The following is a 26411-nucleotide window of genomic DNA, read 5'->3' as shown; positions in this document are numbered from 1 at the left end:
AAAATTGTAAACAAAAGCGGAGTGAGGGAGTGGTTGGGCCAAATGCAGATTCATACACGTTTTCTCTGATGGCTGAGCAGAGAAAACGTAATGTTGTCCCTCCATTCGGCTACCACACAGGTCCACAAGTATTATTATCAGAGCGCACATAAAATATGCAGTGAATGCCAGACAACAAGTTTACACTAACTTATATTAAGTTAGCAATAGAAATAGGCATTAAAAACACAATAAAAGGTAAGATACACACAGAGTACACTTATTACTTACCTTAAAATATTAATATTAATGTGTGAGAGGTGAGTGACAGAGTGTTTATTGAATAAAATCAGAATGGCACGCCATCATCCTCTAACTTGGCACTTAAAGCAAGAGGCTTACGACTTCTCTTTTTATTACAGCTAAGCTTAGATGCCATCGTCAATGAGAGCCAACTAGTTAACGAAAGAGTAAACGAGAGAGAGAACGAGATACAGAGTTGAGACAATGTAAGAACACAAACTGAACAGGTAGTGGACGATCACTTGGTCAGGCGAAATAAATGCGTATTAATGTGTGTCTACTTTTAGTTCATTCACGTAAATTTGTAAGAGTTTGTAAAACATTTACCTCAATATATTGTTTTATTATAATAATAATTACCTCATAATACAAATACTCTTACATTGTGTACAAGTTGTGCAAGTTAGTTCAGAATAAACAAACAGCAACACCATTTTTAGAGTGAATGAAGATAATAATAATAATAATATTATTATTATTATTATTATTATTATAATTATTATTATTAATAATAATAATAATATTATTATTATTTATTATAAAAAGCACTAAACCCACAAGGGTCGTGAATTGCTATATATAGAGTAAAGGCATACGAAAAGAATATTTTTCTACAGTTACCCCCCAGTGTTTGACTAGAGAAAACGTATTTCTTCCGACACTACCTACACAGCTGCTTTGTAAACAAATCTCATATTTCCATAAATTTTTATTCTGTGAGTGTATGTATCATGTTTATATGCTATGTAATGGGTTTCATATATAATTTTGAGGAAAATATCATAGATGGATTAATGAAAAATGCCTGTATTGATATAAAATAGGACATTTAGTGTGCCCAAGAGTGATTATTATTACGTAGTATTGGCGTCATGAGTAGAGAGAGACTTAGCGATTTTAATGTGTACCTGCACACCAGCACAGTGTGTAAGTATATTTAGGTACAGGTACACATAAGTATAATTATCAGAGTACATATAAAATATGCAGTAACTTTAAACCACTTGAAATTTTGGAAAGTTTCCTGACATAATAGATGTGGTCACGGAAAATGTAAACAAACCGGGTGGGGGGAGTGCTGTATTTGAAAGACCACTTGCCGTATAGCAAATTTTGGTCATAATTTGACATCGCCGTATTAGCGGAATGCCGTAAGGTGAAATGCCATAAAGCAGGGCCTTACTATACTAATAATAATAATCACTCTTGGGCACATTAAATGTCTTATTTTACGTTAATATAGACATTTTCATTAATCCATCTATGATATTTTCTTTAGAATTATATAAGAAACACGTTATATAGCATATAAACATTTTATGTTTATATACTATGGAGGTGTGGTAGCCAGGCAAAGGAAAAACAATGTCACTCCCTGTAATACATAACCCCTTTATTTACAATTCTTAGCATGAATTATTTGTTACTTCTCCCTTTGTTTATGATGGCATCTAAAGGTAGCTGTTAGAAATGATTAACCCTTTGACTGTCGCAACCCCCAATCCTGAGGTGTCTCCTGGTGTCGCAAAATTTAAAAAAAAAAAATTTTCTTATGAAATGATAGAGAATCTTTTCCCGATTGTAATGACACCAAAAAAACGAAATTTGATGGAAAACTGACAGAATTATGCTCTCGCGAAGTTAGCGACCTCGGCACTGTTTACAAATCGGCGATTTCACCCACTTTCAGCCCTATTTTCGGCTAATTCCATTGTTCCAGTCGCCCAAACTCATAGCTATTTCTTTAGAACTCCATTTTTTCTATCGATTGAGTACAAGAAACTGCCCATTTACCGATTTCAACTACCTAATAATGTGGTCAGAAATTTGCAATTTGGCCAATTTCACGAAAACTAAAAAATATAACAATTTCAAAATAAGGTCCAGAATGAACAATGCAGACATTCTTGGCTCTAAAATAACATTTTCTTTGCTCATCAGTCATGTCTCCAGGCCTCTCTGATATTACTCTTGCTTTCTATTTTGAATTTTTATTCAAACACAAAATAGAAGACTTACTATTATGCAGACTACTGCAATACTGTAATAATTGTATAAATAACATCAACCCATTCATGACTGCATATTAGAATGGCTAGTTGGACATTTATTGGACAATGGCATCATTTGTTTACTTTTGAAAATTGGCAAAAATCAAACATTTCCCATACTTTGAGCTCTATTTCTAGGTTCCTTTTATAGTAAAATCAATCAAAATCACCTCTATTTCTATAATATGTTTTCCATTCCATCAAATGAGACCAAGAAAATGAGAATACAACCATAAATACTATACGAAAATAGACCACAAAGTCTGCATTTTAATTAAAAAAACGGTCGGAGTTTTTTTTTTCTCATTATGCACTGCGTGCTCCAGGATTTTTTTTATATGGTGCACACTAACCACACAGACCCATTTTCTCACATGTGGGCCTACCAGCTTTCTCCTGCTTGATTTGAAGCCGCTAGAATTTATGAGTATATATACGTCAAACACAATACCTCGTAAGACGTATATATACGGCCGCGACAGTCAAAGGGTTAAACTCAGTGAACATGGTATGTCGATGATAATAATATGGCTCTGGGCCACATTAAATATCGTGTAGTTATGTAGGTAGGTGTAGGTATGTAGACCAGGCGGTCTACATACCTGTGTTATTATTAAACCATACCACGGGCCACCCGGCCTTGGTGGGAAACGGCCAGTGTGATAAAAAAAAAAACCCCACGGGCAGGGATAGAACCCACGATCAGAGAGTCTCAAAACTCCAGACCGTCGTGTTAACCACTGGCTAACGCGACGGTCTGGAGTTTTGAGACTCTCTGATCGGGGGTTCTATCCTCGCCCGTGGTATGGTTTGTTTGCAATCGTGTCATTACGATTTCGTGAGTCAAGTTACATTATTATTATTACTGATAATTATACATATGTGTACCTGTACCTAAGTATGCCTTTACTCAGGGCATCATTTCTTCTAAAAAATGGTGTTACATGAGAATGGGAGTGTTTCTCTTTATTTATTCTACTGTATCAACGTGAAGACAACTTACACACAATGTAAAGTGACGAAAACCAGATGTGTTCTCCTGCTTTGTTTACTTTATGTGTGGGTGGGGTGGGGAGGGCTTCCCTGGCTGGATTCCATACTTCCCAAACCTGACTTTCTACAAATAAAACTCACCTCTCACCCTACATTAAGACTACAAATATTTTACGGTAATTAGTGAATTCACTGTATATATATTTTATCGCTCTGGGGAGCTTTAATTAAATATTGTAGTATATTACATGTGGGTGGGGTTGGGAGGGCTTTCCTGGCTGGCTACCATATTTCCCAAACCTGACTTCCTACAAATTAAACTCACCTCTCACCCTACATTAAGACTACAAATATTTGAAGGTAAGTAATGGGTGTACTGTGTGTTTATTTTACTTTTTATTGTTTTTAATGCCTAGTTCTATTGCTAACATAATATATATTAGTGTAAACATGTTACCCAGCATTTATATGCATTTATAGGTGGAAAAAATGGCGTCCTGCTTTCCGGTGATGTCTGCTTTCTGGCAGTAGCCTGGAACCTAACCTGCCGTATAAGTGGGGCCCTTCTGTATTTGGTAACATTCCATGATACCTTGAGAAAAGCCAAACAACTTGAAAAAGTGTATTTACATTATGATAAAGCATGATTTAACCTAACATAACCTAATAAAGTCAAATATAGTAGGGCGCCACTTATACGGCTGGTTAGGTTCCAGGCTACCGCCGTAAAGCGGAAACCGCCATAAAGTGGAACACCCTTTTTTTCCACTTACAAATGCATACAAACACTAGATAACAAGTTTACACTAACATATATTAAGTTAGCAATAGAACCAGGCATCAAAAAACAATAAAAAAGTACAATACACACATAGTGCACTCATTACTTACCTTAAAATATTTATAGTCTTAATCTAGGGTGAGACAAGTAGGATTTATTGTAAGAAATCAAGTGTGGTATGTATGGTAGTCAGCCAGGCTACCATACCAGGCCACCCCACCCACACATACAATTCTATGGTATTTAAGCATCCCAGAGTGATAAAATGTATATACAGTTCACTCATTACTTACCTTAAAATATAGGGTGAGATGAGTAGTATTTATTGTAAAAAATCAAGTGTGGTATGTATGGTAGTCAGCCGGGCTACCATACCAGGCCAACCCACCTACACATAATATTCTATTACATTTAAGCATCCCAGAGCGATAAAATGTATATACAGTTCACTCATTACTTACCTTAAAATATTTGTAGTCTTAATGTAGGGTCAGGAGTAAGTAAATGAGATAAAACAAATAAATGAGAGAGAGAAAGAATGAGTGCATGAGAGAGTACAGGCGCAGAGTTATGTAAACAAACCAGGCGAAGGTAAGTTTTGTAAACAAAGTGTACACGTCTGGTTTGTACTCACCTATTTGTACTCACCTATTTGTGGTTGCAGGGGTCGAGTCACAGCTCCTGGACCCACCTCTTCGCTGATTGCTACTAGGTCCTCTCTCTCCCTGCCCCATGAGCTCTATCATACCTCGCCTTAAAACTATGTATGGTTCCCGCCTCCACTACGTCACTTTCTAGGCTATTGTTACATTGTGTACAGGTTGTCTCTACATTGATACGGTAGAATAAATAAAGAAGAACACTCCCATTCTCATGTAACATCATTTTGAGAAGAAATGATGCTCTGAGTGAAGGCAATGGAAATAAGTCACTCTGACTTTTTTGGGTTATCCTAGGTTCTCTACACATATGTTGTTATGTATGATAATCTATGTAACTGTATTTGTGTATACCTGAATAAACTTACTTACATACATACGAAAGGAATAATTTTCTACAGTTACCCCCAGTAACACATTTTCTCTTATGTTAGATTAGAGAAAATGTTATTCTTGGCATCACTTGTACAAGTTATCTGGCTACCACATCTATAATAATAATAATAATAATAATCTTTATTTACTACAAGTACATGTACATGGTATACAGTCCTAGCTGACAACAATGACATACTACTACATAGAAAGCCACTTGTTATGCTGAGCATCTCGGGCAAATTAGGTCAGTGTCCCAGGATGCGACCCACACCAGTCGACTAACACCCAGGTACCCATTTTACTGATGGGGAACATAGACAACAGGTGGAAGGAAACACGCCCAATGTTTCTACTCTGGCTGGGAATCGAACCCAGGCCCTCGCCGTGTGAAGCGAGAGCGTTAACCACCAGGCCACCAGAGCCCTACATATTTATGTTTATTTATTCTATTGTGGGGTGTATTTATCATCTTTTTATGTTATGTATCATGTTTATTATATAATTTTGAAAAAAAATATCATGGATGCATTAATGAAAATGTGTATATTAACGTAATATACAACATTTAATGAGACTCGGTGATTATTATTATTATTACAGTGGACCCCCGCATAACGATGGCATCACATAGCGATTATTCCGCATATCGCTTACTTTAATCGCAAAATTTTTGCCGCACATACCGATTAAAAACCTGCTCACCGATTTTCGTCCGAGACGCGTCCAATGTGCGCCCTCAGCCAGCCTCACATGTGCCGCCCGTGCCATTGTTTACCAGCCAGCCTCCGCGGTAACATCCAAGCATACACTCGGAATATTTCGTATTATTACAGTGTTTTCGGTGCTGTTTCTGGAAAATAAGTGACCATGGGCCCCAAGAAAGCTTCTAGTGCCAACCCTGTGGTAAAAAGGGTGAGAATTAGTATGGAAATTAAGAAAGATTTTGAAGGGTTTGGGGCTAACCCTGAGAAGCCTATGCCAGTTGTGGAATCCATTGTGCCTACTTCAAAAATTAAGGAAATGTGTGCACAGTGGGTTGAACTGCAAACCTTTATGGATGAAAATCACCCTTACACAGCTGTTGCAAGCCGTGCTGGTGACTATTTCAATGACAATGTTGTGGCCCATTTTAGACAAATCGTAAAGGAACGGGAGGTACAGAGCTCTATGGACAGATTTGTTGTGCGACAGAGGTCCAGTGACTCTCAAGCTGGTCCTAGTGGCATTAAAAGAAGAAGGGAAGTAACCCCGGAAAAGGACTTGCTACCTCAAGTCCTAATGGAAGGGGATTCCCCTTCTAAACAATAAGTTCGACACTCTCCCCTCCTCCCATCCCATCAATCATCACCAGATCTTCAATAAAAGTAAGTGTCATGTAAGTGTGCATGCCTTTTTCAGTTTGTGTGTATTAAAATTAACATTTCATGTGGTAAAAAATTTTTTTTTTCATACTTTTGGGTGTCTTGCACGGATTAATTTTATTTCCATTATTTCTTATGGGGAAAATTCATTCACATAACGATTATTTCGCATAACAATTACCCCTCTTGCACGGATTAAAATCGTTAACCCGGGGTCCACTGTATTATTATCATTTCTAATATGGCGTCACTTGTGCAAGTTGTCTGCTACCACATCTCATATTTATGTTTATTCTATTGTGGGGTGTATTTATCATCTTTTTATGTTATGTATCGTGTTTATTATATAATTTTGAAAAAAATATCATAGATGGATTAATGAAAATGTGTATTTAGCGTAATATACGACATTTAAATGAGACTCGATGATTATTATCATTACTAATATGACGTCTGGAGACATAAGACACTTACTGATTTTAATGTGTACCTGCATGCCAGCACAGTATGTAAGTTTATTTAAGTACAGGTATACATAAGTATAATTATCAGAGTATATGTAAAATATGAAATAACTTTTAAAAACATTTGAAATTTTGGAGTTTCCAGACAAAATGGAGAGACTTAGTGCTTACTGAGCTCACGAAGAATGTAAACAAACAGGGTGGGGCGCATTGACCGTATTAGAAAGTCAGGTGAGGGAGCCGTATAGCGAGTTTTGGTCATAATTTGAAATGACCGTATTAGCGGAACGCCGTAAAGTGAAACACCGTAAAGCAGGGCCCTGCTGTAATGTAAATATTTCCTACCTTAAATTCTGATTGTTGTTGTTGAAGGGGCTTAAATTCTGATTGTTGTTGTTGAAGGGGCTTAAATTCTGATTGTTGTTGTTGAAGGGGGTTAACATCAGTAGAGAGAGTTTCAGTGGCCCTACTGGACCAAGGTAGATGACCAGTGATCTTCTGATGAGGTGATGGCTGAGGTGGATGGCTGGGGGTTTTTGGGACGAGGTCAGTGCATAGTTGTCAGCAGAGGCATCCTCAGTGCTAAACTTTGTTATGAAACTACTGTGTACTCTTAAAATGATTACACCATCCATGATTAAAGGCACATTTGCTTGCAGGCTTTCTGATCTGCTCACGTGCTGTTTGATGGTACAATAGGGCTTTCTCATGAATCATAAGGAAATTCAGTGGGACACTTTTCTTTGTATTTTGCTGTTTTCAGTCATTCATCAGTTTGTTACTCGGCACAAACTCTTCTCATGGTTTCAAATTGAATGAATTCTTGATTATCTCACAGGTTGCATCCATTACACGTGCACCACCTTTGGGCTTCTTTATAACCTCAATTTTCTTCACTAGAGACATGGTCTCATGATTAAACTACTTGGCACCTTCACCAGCACTAGATTTATTTTTCGATTCCATGATTAATATCCAAATATGGTGGTGATGAAAAGAATGGAAAGATAGGAAGTGAAATGATAACACAGGAAAGAGCAATCATATAGTACATGTCCATCAGTCAACTGGTGGTGAAGAGGAGGGGGTTTAAAGATAGGAAATGAAATGATAACACAGGAAGGAGCAATCGTATAGTACACGTCCATCAGTCAACTGGTGGTGAAGAGGAGGGGGTGTAAACATCATGGAGTGATGGTAGATCTACCATGAAGGAAAAGAGGTAAGAGGTGTGTGGGAGGAAAATGTCCCACCTGCACTTCTGCAACAGCTGGCAGCTTCAGAGTTATAGATGGAAAAGATAGTAAAAAAAGTAAATTATGGACTAATGGAATCTCAGTTACTGGAGGCAAGATAGGAGGGAACCTATTGTATTGTACTTTCAAAAGACTTGTCTAAAGTTTGATATCTTTGCATGACATTACAAAGCAGTAAAACCTTGATGTAACAGATCCCCTTTGTAAAAGATTTTGGATATACATAATAACAAAAAGATTAGGTGATGAAAGATTGGATATCAGATTGGAGGGAGAGAGTATGGAGGAGGTGAATGTATTCAGATATTTGGGAGTTGACGTGTCATCGGATGGGTCTATGAAAGATGAGGTGAATCATAGAATTGATAAGGGGAAAAGGGTGAGTGGTGCACTTAGGAGTCTGTGGAGACAAAGAACTTTGTCCTTGGAGGCAAAGAGGGGAATGTATGAGAGTATAGTTTTACCAACGCTCTTATATGGGTGTGAAGCATGGGTGATGAATGTTGCAGCGAGGAGAAGGCTGGAGGCAGTGGAGATGTCATGTCTGAGGGCAATGTGTGGTGTGAATATAATGCAGAGAATTCGTAGTTTGGAAGTTAGGAGGAGGTGCAGGATTACCAAAACTGTTGTCCAGAGGGCTGAGGAAGGGTTGTTGAGGTGGTTCGGACATGTAGAGAGAATGGAGCGAAACAGAATGACTTCAAGAGTGTATCAGTCTGTAGTGGAAGGAAGGCGGGGTAGGGGTCGGCATAGGAAAGGTTGGAGGGAGGGGGTAAAGGAGGTTTTGTGTGCGAGGGGCTTGGACTTCCAGCAGGCATGCGTGAGCGTGTTTGATAGGAGTGAATGGAGACAAATGGTTTTTAATACTTGACGTGCTGTTGGAGTGTGAGCAAAGTAACATTTATGAAGGGATTCAGGGAAACCGGCAGGCCGGTTGGAGATGGGAAGTACAGTGCCTGCACTCTGAAGGAGGGGTGTTAATGTTGCAGTTTAAAAACTGTAGCGTAAAGCACCCTTCTGGCAAGACAGTGATGGAGTGAATGATGGTGAAAGTTTTTCTTTTTCGGGCCACCCTGCCTTGGTGGGAATCGGCCAGTGTGATAATAATAAAAAAGAAAATAGACAAAATATTTGGCTGGACAAATGTATGATGCAACAGACTGAATCTGCTGTATCAAGATTTTGTGTGTGTGTGTGCGTGCGTGCCCCCCTGCGTGTCCGTCCATCTGTGTTCATGTCTGGTAGGCTTCCCATACAATAGATAGTCTGATGCATTGAGTTTTTGTCCATTAGCACTGGTGTGCATGCCTGGTAGATTCTTTGCACTGGGTATTTAAGTACAGCAGATTTTTTTTAAGCAAACACACCCTATCCCCTATTAGTCAGTTATACTGAGGTTTCATTCTGCTGTGTCTCTCAGATGAGTGAATTGTTTTTCAGTGGTTTCTAACTATAAATATTCACTAGGATAAAAGCATACTGGTCCCCTACCATGGCCAGGGTTTCTTGTATAAAGTACTTATTGATTAACCCTTTGAGGGTTTCGGCCGTACTAGTACGGCTTACGACCCAGGGTTTTTGACGTACTAGTACGCCTAAATTCTAGCGCCCTCAAATCTAGTGGGAGAAAGCTGGTAGGCCTAATATGAAAGAATGGGCCTATGTGGTAAGTGTGCACAGTATAAAAAAAATCCTGCACACACAGTGCATAATGAGAAAAAAAAACTTTGACCGTTTTTTTGGAATAAAACAGCGACTTTGCACTGTATTTTCGTATGGTATTTATTGTTGTATTCTAGTTTTCTTGGTCTCATTTTTTAGAATGGAAGACATATTACAGAAATTGAGATGATTTTGACTGGTTTTACAATGAAAAGTACCTTGAAATTGAGCTCAAAGTAGCAGAAATGTTCGATTTTTACCAAAGTTCAAAAGTAAACAAATCATGCCAAGCGTCCAATACACATCAACTGGTGAGTCTAATATTCTTTCGCAAGTACACCAATATTATTTATACCATTTTTTACACTAATGCAGTAGTCTGCATAACAGTAAATCTTTTATTTTTTGTGAGAATAAAAATTCAAAGTGGAAAGCAAAAGAATGTAAGAGCGGCCTTGAGACGTGACTAATGAACAGAGGAAATGTCATTTTAGTGCCAGGAATGTCTTTCTTGTTTATTCTGGACCCTATTCGGAAATTGTCATTTTTTGAAATTTGTGTGAAATTGGCAAAATTGCTAAATTCTGACCACTGTACTGGATAGTTGAAATTGATAAATGGGTGGTTTCTTGCACTCATTCGATAGAAAAAATGGAGTTCTAGCGAAATATTCATGTTTTTTGTCGACTAGTACAGTGGAATTGGCCCAAAATGGGGCTCAAAGTGGGCAAGATCGCCGATGCATTAACATCACCGAGACCGCTAACTTCACGAGAGCATAATTCCGTAAGTTTTCCATCAAATTTCAAACTTTTGGTGTCATTATGACCGGGAAAAGATTCTCTATCTTTTCATAAGAGAAAATTATTTTTTTTTTAAATTTGGCCGACCCTGAGAACGAGTCTCGAAGAGGGCCTGTCGACCCTCAAAGGGTTAATGCTTGCAACTTGCAACACTATGTTGTTGTGTCACTTTGATTTCTCAGTCATGGAATGTCTACTTTTAATTTCTGAATTTCTTGACTTTGTTTTCTTGATGACATTCTACAGTTTTTTGCTAAAATAGGTCTTCCTCTACAAATCCTAGACAGAATGGTGGGGTCAGAATTTATTAGGAAGATAGCTCCTCTGGATGGTAGATGTGTTAACATGCTCTCACCTCAAGAGCTGCTCCCTTTGTTATTATGGTAGTTGGTATCAGTGATGAAGGAAGTGTCCTCCAGGAAACAGGTAAAGGTAAAGCTGGTTCGCTATTACTTTATACAGTGTTGCTGTAAAATCTCTATTACTCCATGGTTTATAATACAATATTGAAATTTTATTAATTAGAATTTTGTTTCAAATACTACACGATAAGGATACATGATAATTAATAGTTACTATTATTAGTATCATTATTAATGTTATACAAGATGGCAGCAGCTGCGGCTGCTGCTGCCGCTGCCGCCGCCGCCGCTGCTGCTGCCACCGCCGCTGCTGCCACCACCGTCACCGCTGCCTCCCCTCCCTCCCCCCCCCCAACAAGTACATGCACAAGGTATACAGGCCTAACTGACATCAATGATGTACTACTATATAGAAAGCCCCTGGTTATGCAGAGCATTTTGGGCAAATTAGGTCAATTTTGTCCCAGTATGCTACCCACACCAGTCGACTAACATCCAGATATCCATTTTACTGTTGGGTGAACAGGGACAGCAGGTGTCTTAAGGAAACACATCCTAATGTTTTCCAGCCATACCGGGGAATCGATCCCTGGACCTCAGTGTGTGAGATAGTGATCGAGCTACGGGACACCTAAAGGGATTCTGAGAAATCTGTTAGCTAGACTTGAGTCCTGGGGTTAGGAAGGGCAGTGCCTGGGGATGTTGCAGTTAGAGGGTAACCTGAATGTGATGTCAACACACTCCTGGAAAGATAGCAGGAGATAGCTGTTGGGTTGAAAAAAGAGCCTGATGGAAAAGCTGATGAGCATTCAGAAGCATAAAAGTGGAGTAAATAAGAGCAGCCTCATAAGGGCATAATGAGAGATCAGAATAAATTATTAGTGTTAAGAAGTAGTTGCTTTGAATATTATTAGGTATTTTACATGTGAAGTACCTGCAGGTGGTCTAATGGATACCATGGTATTTTTTTTTTAATCTACTAACACCCCAATGCTTTTTCTATGTGAACTTACAGAAAATCATTTAACAAGATTATTGGTATATTTTTCCAGGAGTGCCAATCTTCTTGCTGTCAATGCTGATGGCAACATGCCATATGATATATGCGAAGATGATGCCACTCTTGATTATATTGAGAGTGAGATGGCTCGTCGTGGGGTCACTCAACGACTCATTGATGAGACCCGGTCTGCCACTGAGACATACATGCTCAATGATCTGAAGAGCATGAAGAGTGAGGGACAAAGCCTCATGTTTCGTGACCATCAAGGAGCAACTCCAGTATGTGTTTTGTCCTACATGTATTTCTTACCATTTTCTTATTTTATGCTTGACTGAAGTATCTTTATACGTATATATATTTTCTTCCTCTTATAGATGGCTTAAGGCACTAAATGTTCAACTTTACTAAGCCTTTGTAGTTTTGATTAAAAGAGTTATAAAAATGTTGAATGTATTGTAGTTAAAAAATTCCAGTTTATGGTTCTTAATCCCCCCCCCCCCAAAAAAAAAAAAAATTGATGGCATCAGGGATTTTTTAATACATTAGTGTACATCTGTTTTATTTTAAATGCTATTGATAACACTTCTAATATTATACATATGTTTTCTAGACATAAAATTTCTTAAAAAATATTGATGCATTTTAATAAAATTCAGTTTTGTAGCTCATATGTTTGTGATAGACATACAGAACTGTGTGTACTTAATGTACACTACATGGATTAATTCCTAAATGTATGTCTGGTATGATCAGCTTCACATAGCAGCAGCCAATGGGTATGTCCGAGTGGTGGAGTACCTCTTGAGTCAGAATGTACCAACTGAAGTGAGAGATCACGATGACTGGTCACCTCTTCATGCAGCTGCCTGTTGGGGACATGTAAGTTAATCTTTTCTTTTTTTTTAGGTCATAATGAGTGACTTCTTAAAAAGACATCTTTTGAAAGTTTTGTGAGCTTAGTGAAGAGAAATCCCACTGAACACTTCCTCTTTCAATGCTGCCTCCTTGTATTTTCAGTTCTGCAATTAGGCCAGAAGTATTGAGTGCATCATTGATACCACTAAACACTTTATCCAGTACAGTAATAAGACTTGTGAGTTTTGTTGTTCAATTTTGAGTTACAGTGGTCAGGGAAAGTGGATTATTGCTACATGACTACATACATTATCTTCTTTCAACAAACCGGCCGTGTCCCACCAAGGCAGGGTGGTCCAGAAATAAAAATAAAAGTTTCTCTTTTTAAATTTAGTAATGTATACAGGAGAAGGGGTTACTAGCCTCTTGCTCCCGGCATTTTAGTCACCTCTTACAACACGCATAGCTGTTCCCATCGAGATAAGTGGAAATAAACAAGAACTAGTAAGAAAATAGAAGAAAACCCAGAGATGTGTGTATACATATACAGTGGTCCCCCGCTTTTCGTAGTTCCCGGCAGTCGTAAATTTCGCCAATCATAGGGGTATTTTCGTATAAACATGGACGCGCTTTTCATAGGTTGACTCGCGAGTCGTAGTTCGTCCAGGACGCGTACCCATGGCGTGAGCCGGGGCGGCAGCCAGTCTGGCATTGTTTACCAGTGAGCGAAGGTCCCCTCATGTGCTCCAGCAAAATATTTCATAATACAGTGGACCCCCGCATACCGATGGCATCACATAACGATTAATCCGCATACCGCTTGCTTTAATCGCAAAAATTTTGCCTCGCATACCGCTTAAAAACCCGCTCACCGATTTTCGTCCGAGACGCGTCCAATGTGCGCCCTCAGCCAGCCTCACATGTGCCGCCCGTGCCATTGTTTACCAGCCAGCCTCCGCGGTAACATCCAAGCATACAATCGGAATATTTCGTATTATTACAGTGTTTTCGGTGCTGTTTCTGGAAAATAAGTGACCATGGGCCCCAAGAAAGCTTCTAGTGCCAACCCTACACCAATAAGGGTGAGAATTCCAATAGAAATGAAGAAAGAGATCATTGATAAGTATGAAAGTGGAGTGCGTATCGCCGACCTGGTCAGGTTGTACAAGAAACCCCAATCAACCATCGCTACTATTGTGGGCACCAGAAAGGCAATCAAGGAAGCTGTTCTTGCCAAAGGTTTAACTGTGTTTTCGAAACAAAGATCGCAAGTGATGGAAGATGTTGAGAGACTCTTATTGGTGTGGATAAATGAAAAACAGCTAGCAGGAGATAGCGTCTCTCAAGCGATCATAAGCGAAAAGGCTAGGAAGTTGCATGAGGATTTAATTAAAAAAATGCCTGCAACTAGTGCTGATGTGAGTGAATTTAAGGCCAGCAAAGGTTGGTTTGAGAGATTTAAGAAGCGTAGTGGCATACATAGTGTGATAAGGCATGGTGAGGCTGCCAGTTCGGACCACAAAGCGGCTGAAAAATATGTGCATGAATTCAAGGAGTACATAGAGACTGAAGGACTGAAACCTGAACAAGTGTTTAATTGTGATGAAACAGGCCTGTTTTGGAAGAAAATGCCAAGCAGGACCTACATTACTCAGGAGGAAAAGGCACTCCCAGGACATAAGCCTATGAAAGACAGGCTTACTTTGTTGATGTGTTCCAATGCTACTGGTGATTGCAAAGTTAAGCCTTTATTAGTGTATCACTCTGAAACTCCCAGACCGTTCAGGCAAAAGAATGTCCTCAAGGAGAATTTGTGTGTGCTGTGGAGGGCAAACAGTAAGGCATGGGTCACTAGGGACTTTTTCTATGACTGGTTACACCATGCATTTGCCCCCAATGTGAAAGATTACCTAACTGAAAAGAAATTAGAACTTAAGTGCCTCCTGGTGTTAGACAATGCCCCTGGTCATCCTACAGACGTGGCAGAGCGACTTTATGGGGACATGAAATTCATTAACATCAAGTTTTTGCCTCCTAATACCACTCCTCTCCTGCAGCCCATGGACCAGCAGGTTATTGCAAACTTCAAAAAACTGTACACAAAAGCTCTGTTTGAAAGGTGCTTTGTAGTGACCTCAGAAACTCAACTGACTCTAAGAGAGTTTTGGAGAGAGCACTTTAATATCCTCAATTGTGTAAACCTTATAGGTAAGGCTTGGGAGGGAGTGACTAAGAAGACCTTGAACTCTGCTTGGAAGAAACTGTGGCCAGAATGTGTAGACAAAAGGGATTTTGAAGGGTTTGAGGCTAACCCTGAGAGGATTATGCCAGTTGAGGAATCCATTGTGGCATTGGGAAAGTCCTTGGGGTTGGAGGTTAGTGGGGAGGATGTGGAAGAGTTGGTGGAGGAGGACAATGAAGAACTAACCACTGATGAGCTGATAGATCAACTTCAACAGCAAGAGGCCAGACCTGAGGAAACTGGTTCAGAGGAGGGGAGAGAGAAATTGAAGAAGTTGCCTACTACAAAGATTAAGGAAATGTGTGCAAAGTGGCTTGAAGTGCAAACCTTTTTTGATGAAAATCACCCTCACACAGCTATTGCAAGCCGTGTTGGCAACCTGTACACTGACAATGTTGTGAAACACTTTAGGGAAGTCATAAAGGAACGAGAGGTACAGGCCACTATGGACAGATATGTTGTGCGAAAGAAGTCCAGTGACTCTGAAGCTGGTCCTAGTGGCATTAAAAGAAGAAGGGAAGTAACCCCAGAAAAGGACTCGACACCTCAAGTCTTAATGGAAGGGGATTCCCCTTCTAAACACTAACACTCTCTCTCCCCTCCTCCCATCCCATCAATCATCACCAGATCTTCAATAAAAGTAAGTGTCATGTAAGTGTGCATGCCTTTTTCAGTTTGTGTGTATTAAAATTAACATTTCATGTGGTAATTTTTTTTTTTTTTCATACTTTTGGGTGTCTTGCACGGATTAATTTGATTTCCATTATTTCTTATGGGGAAAATTCATTCGCATACCGATTATTTCGCATAACAATGACCCCTCTTGCACGGATTAAAATCGGTATGCGGGGGTCCACTGTATTCCATTTATTTTAGTGCTTGCAAGTACTAAATAAGCTACCATGGCTCCAAAGAAAGCTCCTAGTGCCAAGCCTGTGGTAAAGAAGGTGAGAAATACGATTGAATTTAAGAAAACCATCATTGAACAATATGAAAGTGGTACAAGTGTGGCCGAACTGTCCAGGATGTATAAGAAACCCTACACAACCTTATGTTCCATAGTGGCCAAGAAAAAGGAAATCAAGGATGCTGTTGTTGCAAAGGGGGTAACTATGCTGACAAAAATGAGATCACCAGTACTCGAAGAGGTTGAGAAGTTATTATTGGTGTGGATAAATGAGAAACAATTAGCAGGAGATACTCTTATGACTTCGATTATTTGTGAAAAGGCTAGGCAGTTGCATGAAGATTTGGTAAAGAAATTGCCTGCAAATAGTGGTGATGTGGGTGAATTTAAGGCCAGCAAAGGCTGGTTTGAGAGATTTAAGAACCGTACTGGCATACACAGTGTGGTAAGGCATGGTGAGGCTGCCAGTTCGGACCACAAGGCGGCTGAAAAATATGTGCATGAATTCCAGGAGTACATAGAGGCTGAAGGACTGAAACCTGAACAAGTGTTCAATTGTGATGAAACAGGCCTCTTTTGGAAGAAAATGCCAAAGAGGACCTTCATTACACAAGAGGAAAAGGCAATGCCAGGACACAAGCCTATGAAAGACAGGCTGACGCTAATGTTCTGTGCTAATGCTAGTGGGGATTTCAAAGTGAAGCCATTACTAGTGTACCATTCTGAAAATCCCAGAGTGTTCAGGAAAAACAATGTTATGAAGAGTAAATTGTGTGTGTTTTGGAAATCTAATAGTAAGGCATGGGTCACGAGGGAAATTTTCGTTGAGTGGTTCAATGAAGTGTTTGGCCCTAGTGTGAAGGAGTATCTCCTGGAAAAGAAATTGGATCTCAAGTGCCTGTTAGTAATGGACAATGCACCTGCTCATCCTCCAAACTTGGATGACCTAATTTTCGAGGAGTTTGGGTTCATCACAGTAAAGTTCTTGCCCCCAAATACCACTCCTCTCCTCCAGCCCATGGACCAGCAGGTCATTGCAAACTTTAAAAAACTCTACACAAAAGCAATGTTTCACAGGTGCTTGACTGTGACCACAGACACTCACTTGACCCTAAGGGAATTTTGGAGAGAACACTTCAGCATCCTCCATTGCATAACCCTTATAGGTATGGCTTGGGAGGGAGTGACTACCAGGACTTTGAACTCTGCCTGGAGAAAATTGTGGCCAGATTGTGTCGACAAGAGGGATTTTGAAGGGTTTGGGACTAATCCTGATGAGCCTATGTCTGTTGTAAAATCAGTTGTGGGACTGGGGAGTTCCATGGAGTTGGATGTGAGTTTGGAGGATGTGGAAGAATTGGTGGAAGACCACAACGAAGAGCTGACCACTGAGGAGCTGCAAGAGCTTCAGCAGGAAGAGCAACACATCGCAGCTCAGAATCTTGCTGCAGAGGAGGAGGAAGAGAGATGGAAGAAGGTGCCTTCTTCAGAAATTAAAGAGATTTTTACTATGTGGGGTAAGATGGAAAGCTTTATGGAGAAACATCACCCTAACAAGGTTGTTGCAAGCCAGGTTGGCAACATGTACAGTGACAAAGTCTTGGGCCATTTTAGGGAAGTGTTAAAGAGACGCCAGAAACAGAGCTCTCTCCACAGTTATTTTGCGAGACAGGACTCCAGTGACTCTCAAGGTGGTCCTAGTGGCATTAAGAAACAGAGAAGACAAGCAACCCCAGAAAAGCAATTGGTACCTGAGGTGTTGCTGGAAGGGGATTCCCCTTCCAAACTATAAACAATCCACTCTCTCTCCTCCTCCAGTCTCCCATACACTAAGAACAATCTCCAATAAAGGTAAGTGTTACACTGTTAATGTTTCATTCATCATTTCCCATTGTATTGTTTATGTACTACATGTGTATTTCATGTAAAAATTTTTTTGTTTTAATACTTCTGGGTGTCAGGAACGGATTAATTGTATTTACATTATTTCTTATGGGGAAAATTGATTCGCAAATCGTAAATTTCGTTTATAGTAGCTCCTTCAGGAACGGATTAATTACGAAAAACGAGGGACTGAAAAACAGTACAGAATGGGTCACATAACCAGAGATCAAACAAAACGTTACTCGTCAATCCTAACCAGCCTGATAAGAAGGGCAAAAAAATTGTATTATGAGAACAGATTATCCAACTTACGAGGTGATATAAAAAAGACCTGGAAAACACTATCTGAAATTCTGGGAACAAAAAAGATATCACGAAATAGCGAAATAAAATTAGCAAAATCAGATGAACCCCAACTCCCACCAACAGAAACAGCAAACAGACTCAATGATTTCTTCTCCACTATAGGACAAAACCTTGCCCATAAAATCCCAAGCTCAGATACCCCACCAAATGACTACCTCACCGGCAACTACCCGAACACACTGTTCCTAGCTCCGACTAACCCATACGAAGTCTCCCTTATTATCAATGCACTAAAAAACAAGGCAGGAGATTTAAGTACCTTACCACCCTTTATATATAAAAAAGTGTCACAAGTGCTATCTCCAATCATTGCAACACTCTTTAACAAATCCATTGAATCCTCCACCTTCCCTACAGTACTCAAAATAGCAAGGGTCACCCCGATCCACAAAGGAGGAGACCAAACAGAGTTGAATAACTATAGGCCAATATCCAACTTACACCCTCTCTCAAAAATCTTTGAAAAACTAATTCATAAACGAATCTACTCCTACCTTATCTCCCAAAACATACTCAACCCCTGCCAATTTGGATTCAGGCCTAATAAAAATACTAATGATGCTATTATACACATGCTAGAACATATATACACTGCAATAGAGAAAAAAGAAGTCCCACTGGGGATCTTCATTGACTTACGTAAAGCTTTTGATACAGTTGACCATGACTTGCTCCACGTAAAATTGTCACACTATGGTATAAGAGGGCACTCCCTCAATTACCTCAAGTCATACCTCAGCAACAGAAGCCAATATGTGTACGCAAATGGGGCAAACTCTTCTGCGCAACCAATTACAGTTGGTGTCCCACAGGGAAGTGTCCTTGGCCCTCTTCTCTTTCTCCTATACATAAATGACCTTCCAAATGCTTCGCAATTACTCAAACCCACACTATTTGCAGATGACACTACATACGTCTTCTCTCACCCGAGCCCAGTCACACTAGCCAATACTGTAAATACCGAATTACAGAAAATATCTACCTGGATGAGGACTAACAAACTTACACTAAACATTGACAAAACCTACTTCATTCAGTTTGGTAACAGAGCTACAGATGTCCCTCTTAACATAATGATAAACGGATCACCTATCACAAAGCTAACAGAGGGAAAATTCTTAGGAATCCACCTTGATAATAGACTCAAATTTCATACACATATACAACAAATTTCTAAGAAAATTTCCAAGACTGTAGGCATACTATCGAAGATACGGTACTATGTTCCACAGTCAGCCCTCCTGGCCCTATATCACTCTCTTATTTACCCCTATCTCACCTATGGAATTTGTGCATGGGGCTCAACAACAATTAACCATCTCAGACCACTAATTACCCAACAAAAGGCTGCAGTTAGAATGATAACAAATTCTCACTACAGGCAGCACACTCCACCAATATTCAATACACTAAACCTACTCACCATACAAAACATCCATACTTATTACTGCACCTATTACATACATAGAACACTTAACTCTGATATTAACCCTCCCCTCAAACATCTCCTTGCCAACCTCAACAGAACACATGACCATAACACAAGGCACAGATCACTCTTTGATGTTCCTCGTGTTCATCTCACACTATGCAAAAACTCAATGCACATAAAAGGCCCTAAAATCTGGAATTCATTACCTGTAAATATAAAAGAAACACTACCTGTTTATAAATTCAAGTCTCTACTCAAAGATCACTTACTCACCCAAAACCAAATAAATACTGAATAACTGAACCTTATAAATTGTATATCTTAAATGTTTCTCACAATTATATCACATAAATGTTAAACCTAAAACCCAATCTAACTTTATTATTTTTTAAATACACTACCTAACAGAATCCTTCATATGACCTGTCTTTGTAATACTCACTTGTGCTTTATAGTAATCTGTTTACATTAATGTTTTATCACTGACTTCATCATTGCTTAGTTAATCTTAAGTTAATTTTAAGCCAGCCCGTAATGCTATGCATAGTATAAGTGGCTTTGGCATACTGCTCTTATCTGTATTTTTTTGTACCTCTGTATGTGTGCACAAATTTATAATAAATAAATAAATAAAAATAAATAAATAAATTGAACATCGGCAAAAATCAAACATTTCCGCTACTTTGAGCTCAATTTCAAGGTACTTTTCGTCATGAAAGCAATCAAAATCATGTCTATTTCTGTAATATATCTTCCATTCTATCAAATGAGTCCAAAAAAATGAGAACACAACCATAAAAACCATACGAAAATATACTGCAAAGAGGCGGCTAATGGCTGAGAAGTTAACTCCCTTATTTATTGTCCGTCTTTTTTATTTTTGTTGTACGTTAAGAAGCATTTTTCCATCATACATTGCCCAAGTTTCAATGAGATAGCCCAACAAACAACCGAGAAAAAAAAATATTTACCAAATATCATATATGGCAAGCCCAAGCCAGGTACTGGAAATAAGTCACATTGTCTGACTTTTCTGGGTTATCCTAGGTTCTCTATACATACACTGCTATGTATGATAATCTATGTAACTGTATTTGTGTATACCTGAATAAACTTACTTACATGTGTATTTCATGTAAAAATTTTTTTGTTTTAATACTTCTGGGTGTCAGGAACGGATTAATTGTATTTACATTATTTCTTATGGGGAAAATTGATTCGTAAATTGTAAATTTCGTTTATAGTAACGGCTCCAGGAATGGATTAATTACGAAAAACGAGGGACCACTGTATATATATATATATATGGAAATAAATGGTATAAAATACCGACACAATGGAAATATAAACACACATGCAGTATAATGTGATCCTTTATTGACAACGTTTCGCCCACACAGTGGGCTTTTTCAAGTCACAAACAGATCTGTTTGTGACTTGAAAAAGCCCACTGTGTGGGCGAAACGTTGTCAATAAAGGATCACATTATACTACATATGTGTTTATATTTCCATATATGTATATACAGGTCCTCCATCACAAATCCGGCATCATTGGGACCTGTAGTGTGCCGGATTACTGGTGTTGCCGAATTACAGAGTGGTTAGGTTAGAATACACTTAATAAAATTAGCCAACTTGACTTACACAGTTCATTGAACATCGGCAAAAATCAAACATTTCCGCTACTTTGAGCTCAATTTCAAGGTACTTTTCGTCATGAAAGCAATCAAAATCATGTCTATTTCTGTAATATATCTTCCATTCTATCAAATGAGTCCAAAAAAATGAGAACACAACCATAAAAACCATACGAAAATATACTGCAAAGAGGCGGCTAATGGCTGAGAAGTTAACTCCCTTATTTATTGTCCGTCTTTTTTATTTTTGTTGTACGTTAAGAAGCATTTTTCCATCATACATTGCCCAAGTTTCAATGAGATAGCCCAACAAACAACCGAGAAAAAAAAATATTTACCAAATATCATATATGGCAAGCCCAAGCCAGGTACTGGAAATAAGTCACATTGTCTGACTTTTCTGGGTTATCCTAGGTTCTCTATACATACACTGCTATGTATGATAATCTATGTAACTGTATTTGTGTATACCTGAATAAACTTACTTATTTACTTCTAGTCTGTCAACTGAGTACAAGAAACCGCCCATTCACTTATTTCAACTACCCAATGAAGTGGTCAGAAATTGGCAATTTGGCTGATTTCACACAAATTTCAACAGATGCCAGTTTCAAAATAGGGTCCAGAATAAACAATGCAGACAATCCTGGCACTAAAATAACATTTTCTCTGTTAATTAGTCACGGCTACAGGCCCCTCTTATATTACTCTTGCTTTTCATTTGGAATTTTTATTCACAAAAAAATAGAAGATTTACTGTTATGCAGACTGCTGCATTATTGTAATAATTGTATAAATAATGTCAAGCCATTATTGACTCCGTATTGGACTGGCAGGCGGACAGGTATTGGACGTTGACGTCATTTGTTTACTCATGAGCTTCGCTAAAGAATAGAACGTTTTCGCTACTGTGAGCGCAATTTCAAGGTACTTTTCATCATGAAAGCAATCAAAATCATATCTGTTTCTGTAATATATCTTTCATTCTATCAAATGAGACTGAAAAAATGAGAATATAACCATAACAACCATACAAAAATATACCGCTAAGTGGCCGCTAATGGCTGAGAAGTGAACAACGCTATTTATGGTCTGATTTCTTTCATTTCTGGTGTACGTGAAGAAGTATCTTTCCATCATGCATTGCCCAAGTTTGAATAAGATAACCCAGGGAGGTACTACCGTCCTGCCAAGTGAGTGTAAAACGAAGCCTGTGATTGTTTTACATGATGGTAGGATTGCTGATGTCTTTTGTCTGTCTCATAAATATGCAAGATTACAGGCATGTCTTGCTACTTCTACTTACACTTAGGTCACACTACACATACATGTACACATTTATTTATACACACTCATCTGAGTTTTCTTTGATTTTATCTTAATAGTTCTTGGTCTTATTAATTTTCCTTTTATATCCATGGGGAAGTGGAATAAGAATCTTTCCTCCGTAAGCCATGCGTGTTGTAAAAGTCAACTAAAATGCCGGGAACAATGGGCTAGTAACCCCTTTTCCTGTAAAGATTACTAAAAAGAATAAGAAGAAGAAAATTGTCAAAGTGGGAAGTCTGAATGTGCGTGGATGTTGTGCAGATGATAAGAAAGAGATGATTGTGGATGTTATAAATGAGAAGAAGCTGGATGTCCTGGCTTTAAGTGAAACAAAGCTGAAGGGGGTGGGAGAGTTTCAGTGGAGAGGAATAAATGGGATTAGGTCAGGGGTTTCAAATAGAGTTAGAGCTAAAGAAGGAGTAGCAATAATGTTGAAGGATAAGCTATGGCAGGAAAAGAGGGACTATAAATGTATTAATTCAAGGATTATGTGGAGTAAAATAAAGATTGGATGTGAAAAGTGGGTTATAATAAGCGTGTATGCACCTGGAGAAGAGAGAAGTGTAGAGGAGAGAGAGAGATTTTGGGAAATGTTGAGTGAATGCGTGGGGAGTTTTGAATCAAGTGTGAGAGTAATGGTGGTTGGGGATTTTAATGCTAAAGTGGGTAAAAATGTTATGGAGGGAGTAGTAGGTAAATTTGGGGTGCAAGGGGTAAATGTAAATGGGGAGCCTTTAATTGAGCTATGTGTAGAAAGAAATTTGGTAATAAGTAATACATATTTTATGAAAAAGAGGATAAATAAATATACAAGGTATGATGTAGCACGTAATGAAAGTAGTTTATTAGATTATGTATTGGTGGATAAAAGGTTGATGGGTAGGCTCCAGGATGTACATGTTTATAGAGGGGCAACTGATATATCGGATCATTATTTAGTTGTAGCTACAGTTAGAGTAAGAGGTAGATGGGAAAAGAGGAAGGTGGCAACAACAAGTAAGAGGGAGGTGAAAGTGTATAAACTAAGGGAGGAGGAAGTTCGGGTGAGATATAAGCGACTATTGGCAGAAAGGTGGGCTAGTGCAAAGATGAGTAGTGGGGGGGTTGAAGAGGGTTGGAATAGTTTTAAAAATGCAGTATTAGAATGTGGGGCAGAAGTTTGTGGTTATAGGAGGGTGGGGGCAGGAGGAAAGAGGAGTGATTGGTGGAATGATGAAGTAAAGGGTGTGATAAAAGAGAAAAAGGTAGCTTATGAGAGGTTTTTACAAAGCAGAAGTGTTATAAGAAGAGCAGAGTATATGGAGAGTAAAAGAAAGGTAAAGAGAGTGGTGAGAGAGTGCAAAAGGAGAGCAGATGATAGAGTGGGAGAGGCACTGTCAAGAAATTTTAATGAAAATAAGAAAAAATTTTGGAGTGAGTTAAACAAGTTAAGAAAGCCTAGGGAAAATATGGATTTGTCAGTTAAAAACAGAGTAGGGGAGTTAGTAGATGGGGAGATGGAGGTATTGGGTAGATGGCGAGAATATTTTGAGGAACTTTTAAATGTTAAGGAAGAAACAGAGGCAGTAATTTCATGCACTGGTCAGGGAGGTATACCATCTTTTAGGAGTGAAGAAGAGCAGAATGTAAGTGTGGGGGAGGTACGTGAGGCATTACGTAAAATGAAAGGGGGTAAAGCAGCTGGAACTGATGGGATCATGACAGAAATGTTAAAAGCAGGGGGGGATATAGTGTTGGAGTGGTTGGTACTTTTGTTTAATAAATGTATGAAAGAGGGGAAGGTACCTAGGGATTGGCAGAGAGCATGTATAGTCCCTTTATATAAAGGGAAAGGGGACAAAAGAGACTGTAAAAATTATAGAGGAATAAGCTTACTGAGTATACCAGGAAAAGTGTACGGTAGGGTTATAATTGAAAGAATTAGAGGTAAGACAGAATGTAGGATTGCGGATGAGCAAGGAGGTTTTAGAGTGGGTAGGGGATGTGTAGATCAGGTGTTTACATTGAAGCATATATGTGAACAGTATTTAGATAAAGATAGGGAAGTTTTTATTGCATTTATGGATTTAGAAAAGGCATATGATAGAGTGGATAGAGGAGCAATGTGGCAGATGTTGCAAGTATATGGAATAGGTGGTAAGTTATTAAATGCTGTAAAGAGTTTTTATGAGGATAGTGAGGCTCAGGTTAGGGTGTGTAGAAGAGAGGGAGACTACTTCCCGGTAAAAGTAGGTCTTAGACAGGGATGTGTAATGTCACCATGGTTGTTTAATATATTTATAGATGGGGTTGTAAAGGAAGTAATTGCTAGGGTGTTTGGGAGAGGGGTGGGATTAAATTATGGGGAATCAAATTCAAAATGGGAATTGACACAGTTACTTTTTGCTGATGATACTGTGCTTATGGGAGATTCTAAAGAAAAATTGCAAAGGTTAGTGGATGAGTTTGGGAATGTGTGTAAAGGTAGAAAGTTGAAAGTGAACATAGAAAAGAGTAAGGTGATGAGGGTGTCAAATGATTTAGATAAAGAAAAATTGGATATCAAATTGGGGAGGAGGAGTATGGAAGAAGTGAATGTTTTCAGATACTTGGGAGTTGACGTGTCGGCGGATGGATTTATGAAGGATGAGGTTAATCATAGAATTGATGAGGGAAAAAAGGTGAGTGGTGCGTTGAGGTATATGTGGAGTCAAAAAACGATATCTATGGAGGCAAAGAAGGGAATGTATGAAAGTATAGTAGTACCAACACTCTTATATGGGTGTGAAGCTTGGGTGGTAAATGCAGCAGCGAGGAGACGGTTGGAGGCAGCGGAGATGTCCTGTTTAAGGGCAATGTGTGGTGTAAATATTATGCAGAAAATTCGGAGTGTGGAAATTAGGAGAAGGTGTGGAGTTAATAAAAGTATTAGTCAGAGGGCAGAAGAGGGGTTGTTGAGGTGGTTTGGTCATTTAGAGAGAATGGATCACAGTAGAATGACATGGAAAGCATATAAATCTATAGGGGAAGGAAGGCGGGGTAGGGGTCGTCCTCGAAAGGGTTGGAGAGAGGGGGTAAAGGAGGTTTTGTGGGTAAGGGGCTTGGACTTCCAGCAAGCGTGCGTGAGCGTGTTAGATAGGAGTGAATGGAGACGAATGGTACTTGGGACCTGACGATCTGTTGGAGTGTGAGCAGGGTAATATTTAGTGAAGGGATTCAGGGAAACCGGTTATTTTCATATAGTCGGACTTGAGTCCTGGAAATGGGAAGTACAATGCCTGCACTTTAAAGGAGGGGTTTGGGATATTGGCAGTTTGGAGGGATATGTTGTGTATCTTTATATGTTTATGCTTCTAGACTGTTGTATTCTGAGCACCTCTGCAAAAACAGTGATAATGTGCGAGTGTGGTGAAAGTGTTGAATGATGATGAAAGTATTTTCTTTTTGGGGATTTTCTTTCTTTTTTGGGTCACCCTGCCTCGGTGGGAGACGGCCGACTTGTTGAAAAAAAAAAAAAAAAAAAAATAATAATAATAATAATAATAGGTAGTAGGTTGTGAACAGCAAGCACCCAGGAAGGTACTACCGTCCTGCCAAGTGAGTGTACAACAAAAACCTGTAATTGTTTTACATGATGGTAGGATTGCTGGTGTCTTTTGTCTGTCTCATAAACATGTAAGATTTCAGGTATGTCTTGCTACTTCTACTTGCACTTTGGTCACA

The 26411-nt window shown here is 39.0% G+C and overlaps 1 protein-coding gene across 5 annotated transcripts in view; it reads left to right on the top strand.

Annotated features, from left to right (window-relative positions):
- The window catches only part of LOC128689610 (protein phosphatase 1 regulatory subunit 16A), a 232031-nt gene that overhangs the window by 71167 nt on the left and 134453 nt on the right, over positions 1 to 26411 (top strand). For all 5 annotated transcript variants that reach the window (XM_070087483.1, XM_070087481.1, XM_070087482.1 and 2 more), the window contains exons 4-5: positions 12105 to 12333; positions 12809 to 12934. In XM_070087483.1, the coding sequence (XP_069943584.1) occupies positions 12105 to 12333; positions 12809 to 12934 (355 nt within the window). The remainder of the gene's footprint in view (positions 1 to 12104; positions 12334 to 12808; positions 12935 to 26411) is intronic.

This window comes from Cherax quadricarinatus, chromosome 22 (assembly GCF_038502225.1).
Source record: "Cherax quadricarinatus isolate ZL_2023a chromosome 22, ASM3850222v1, whole genome shotgun sequence".
Classification (NCBI taxonomy): Eukaryota; Metazoa; Arthropoda; class Malacostraca; order Decapoda; family Parastacidae; genus Cherax; species Cherax quadricarinatus.
This window is presented reverse-complemented; position numbering and strand designations above follow the sequence as displayed.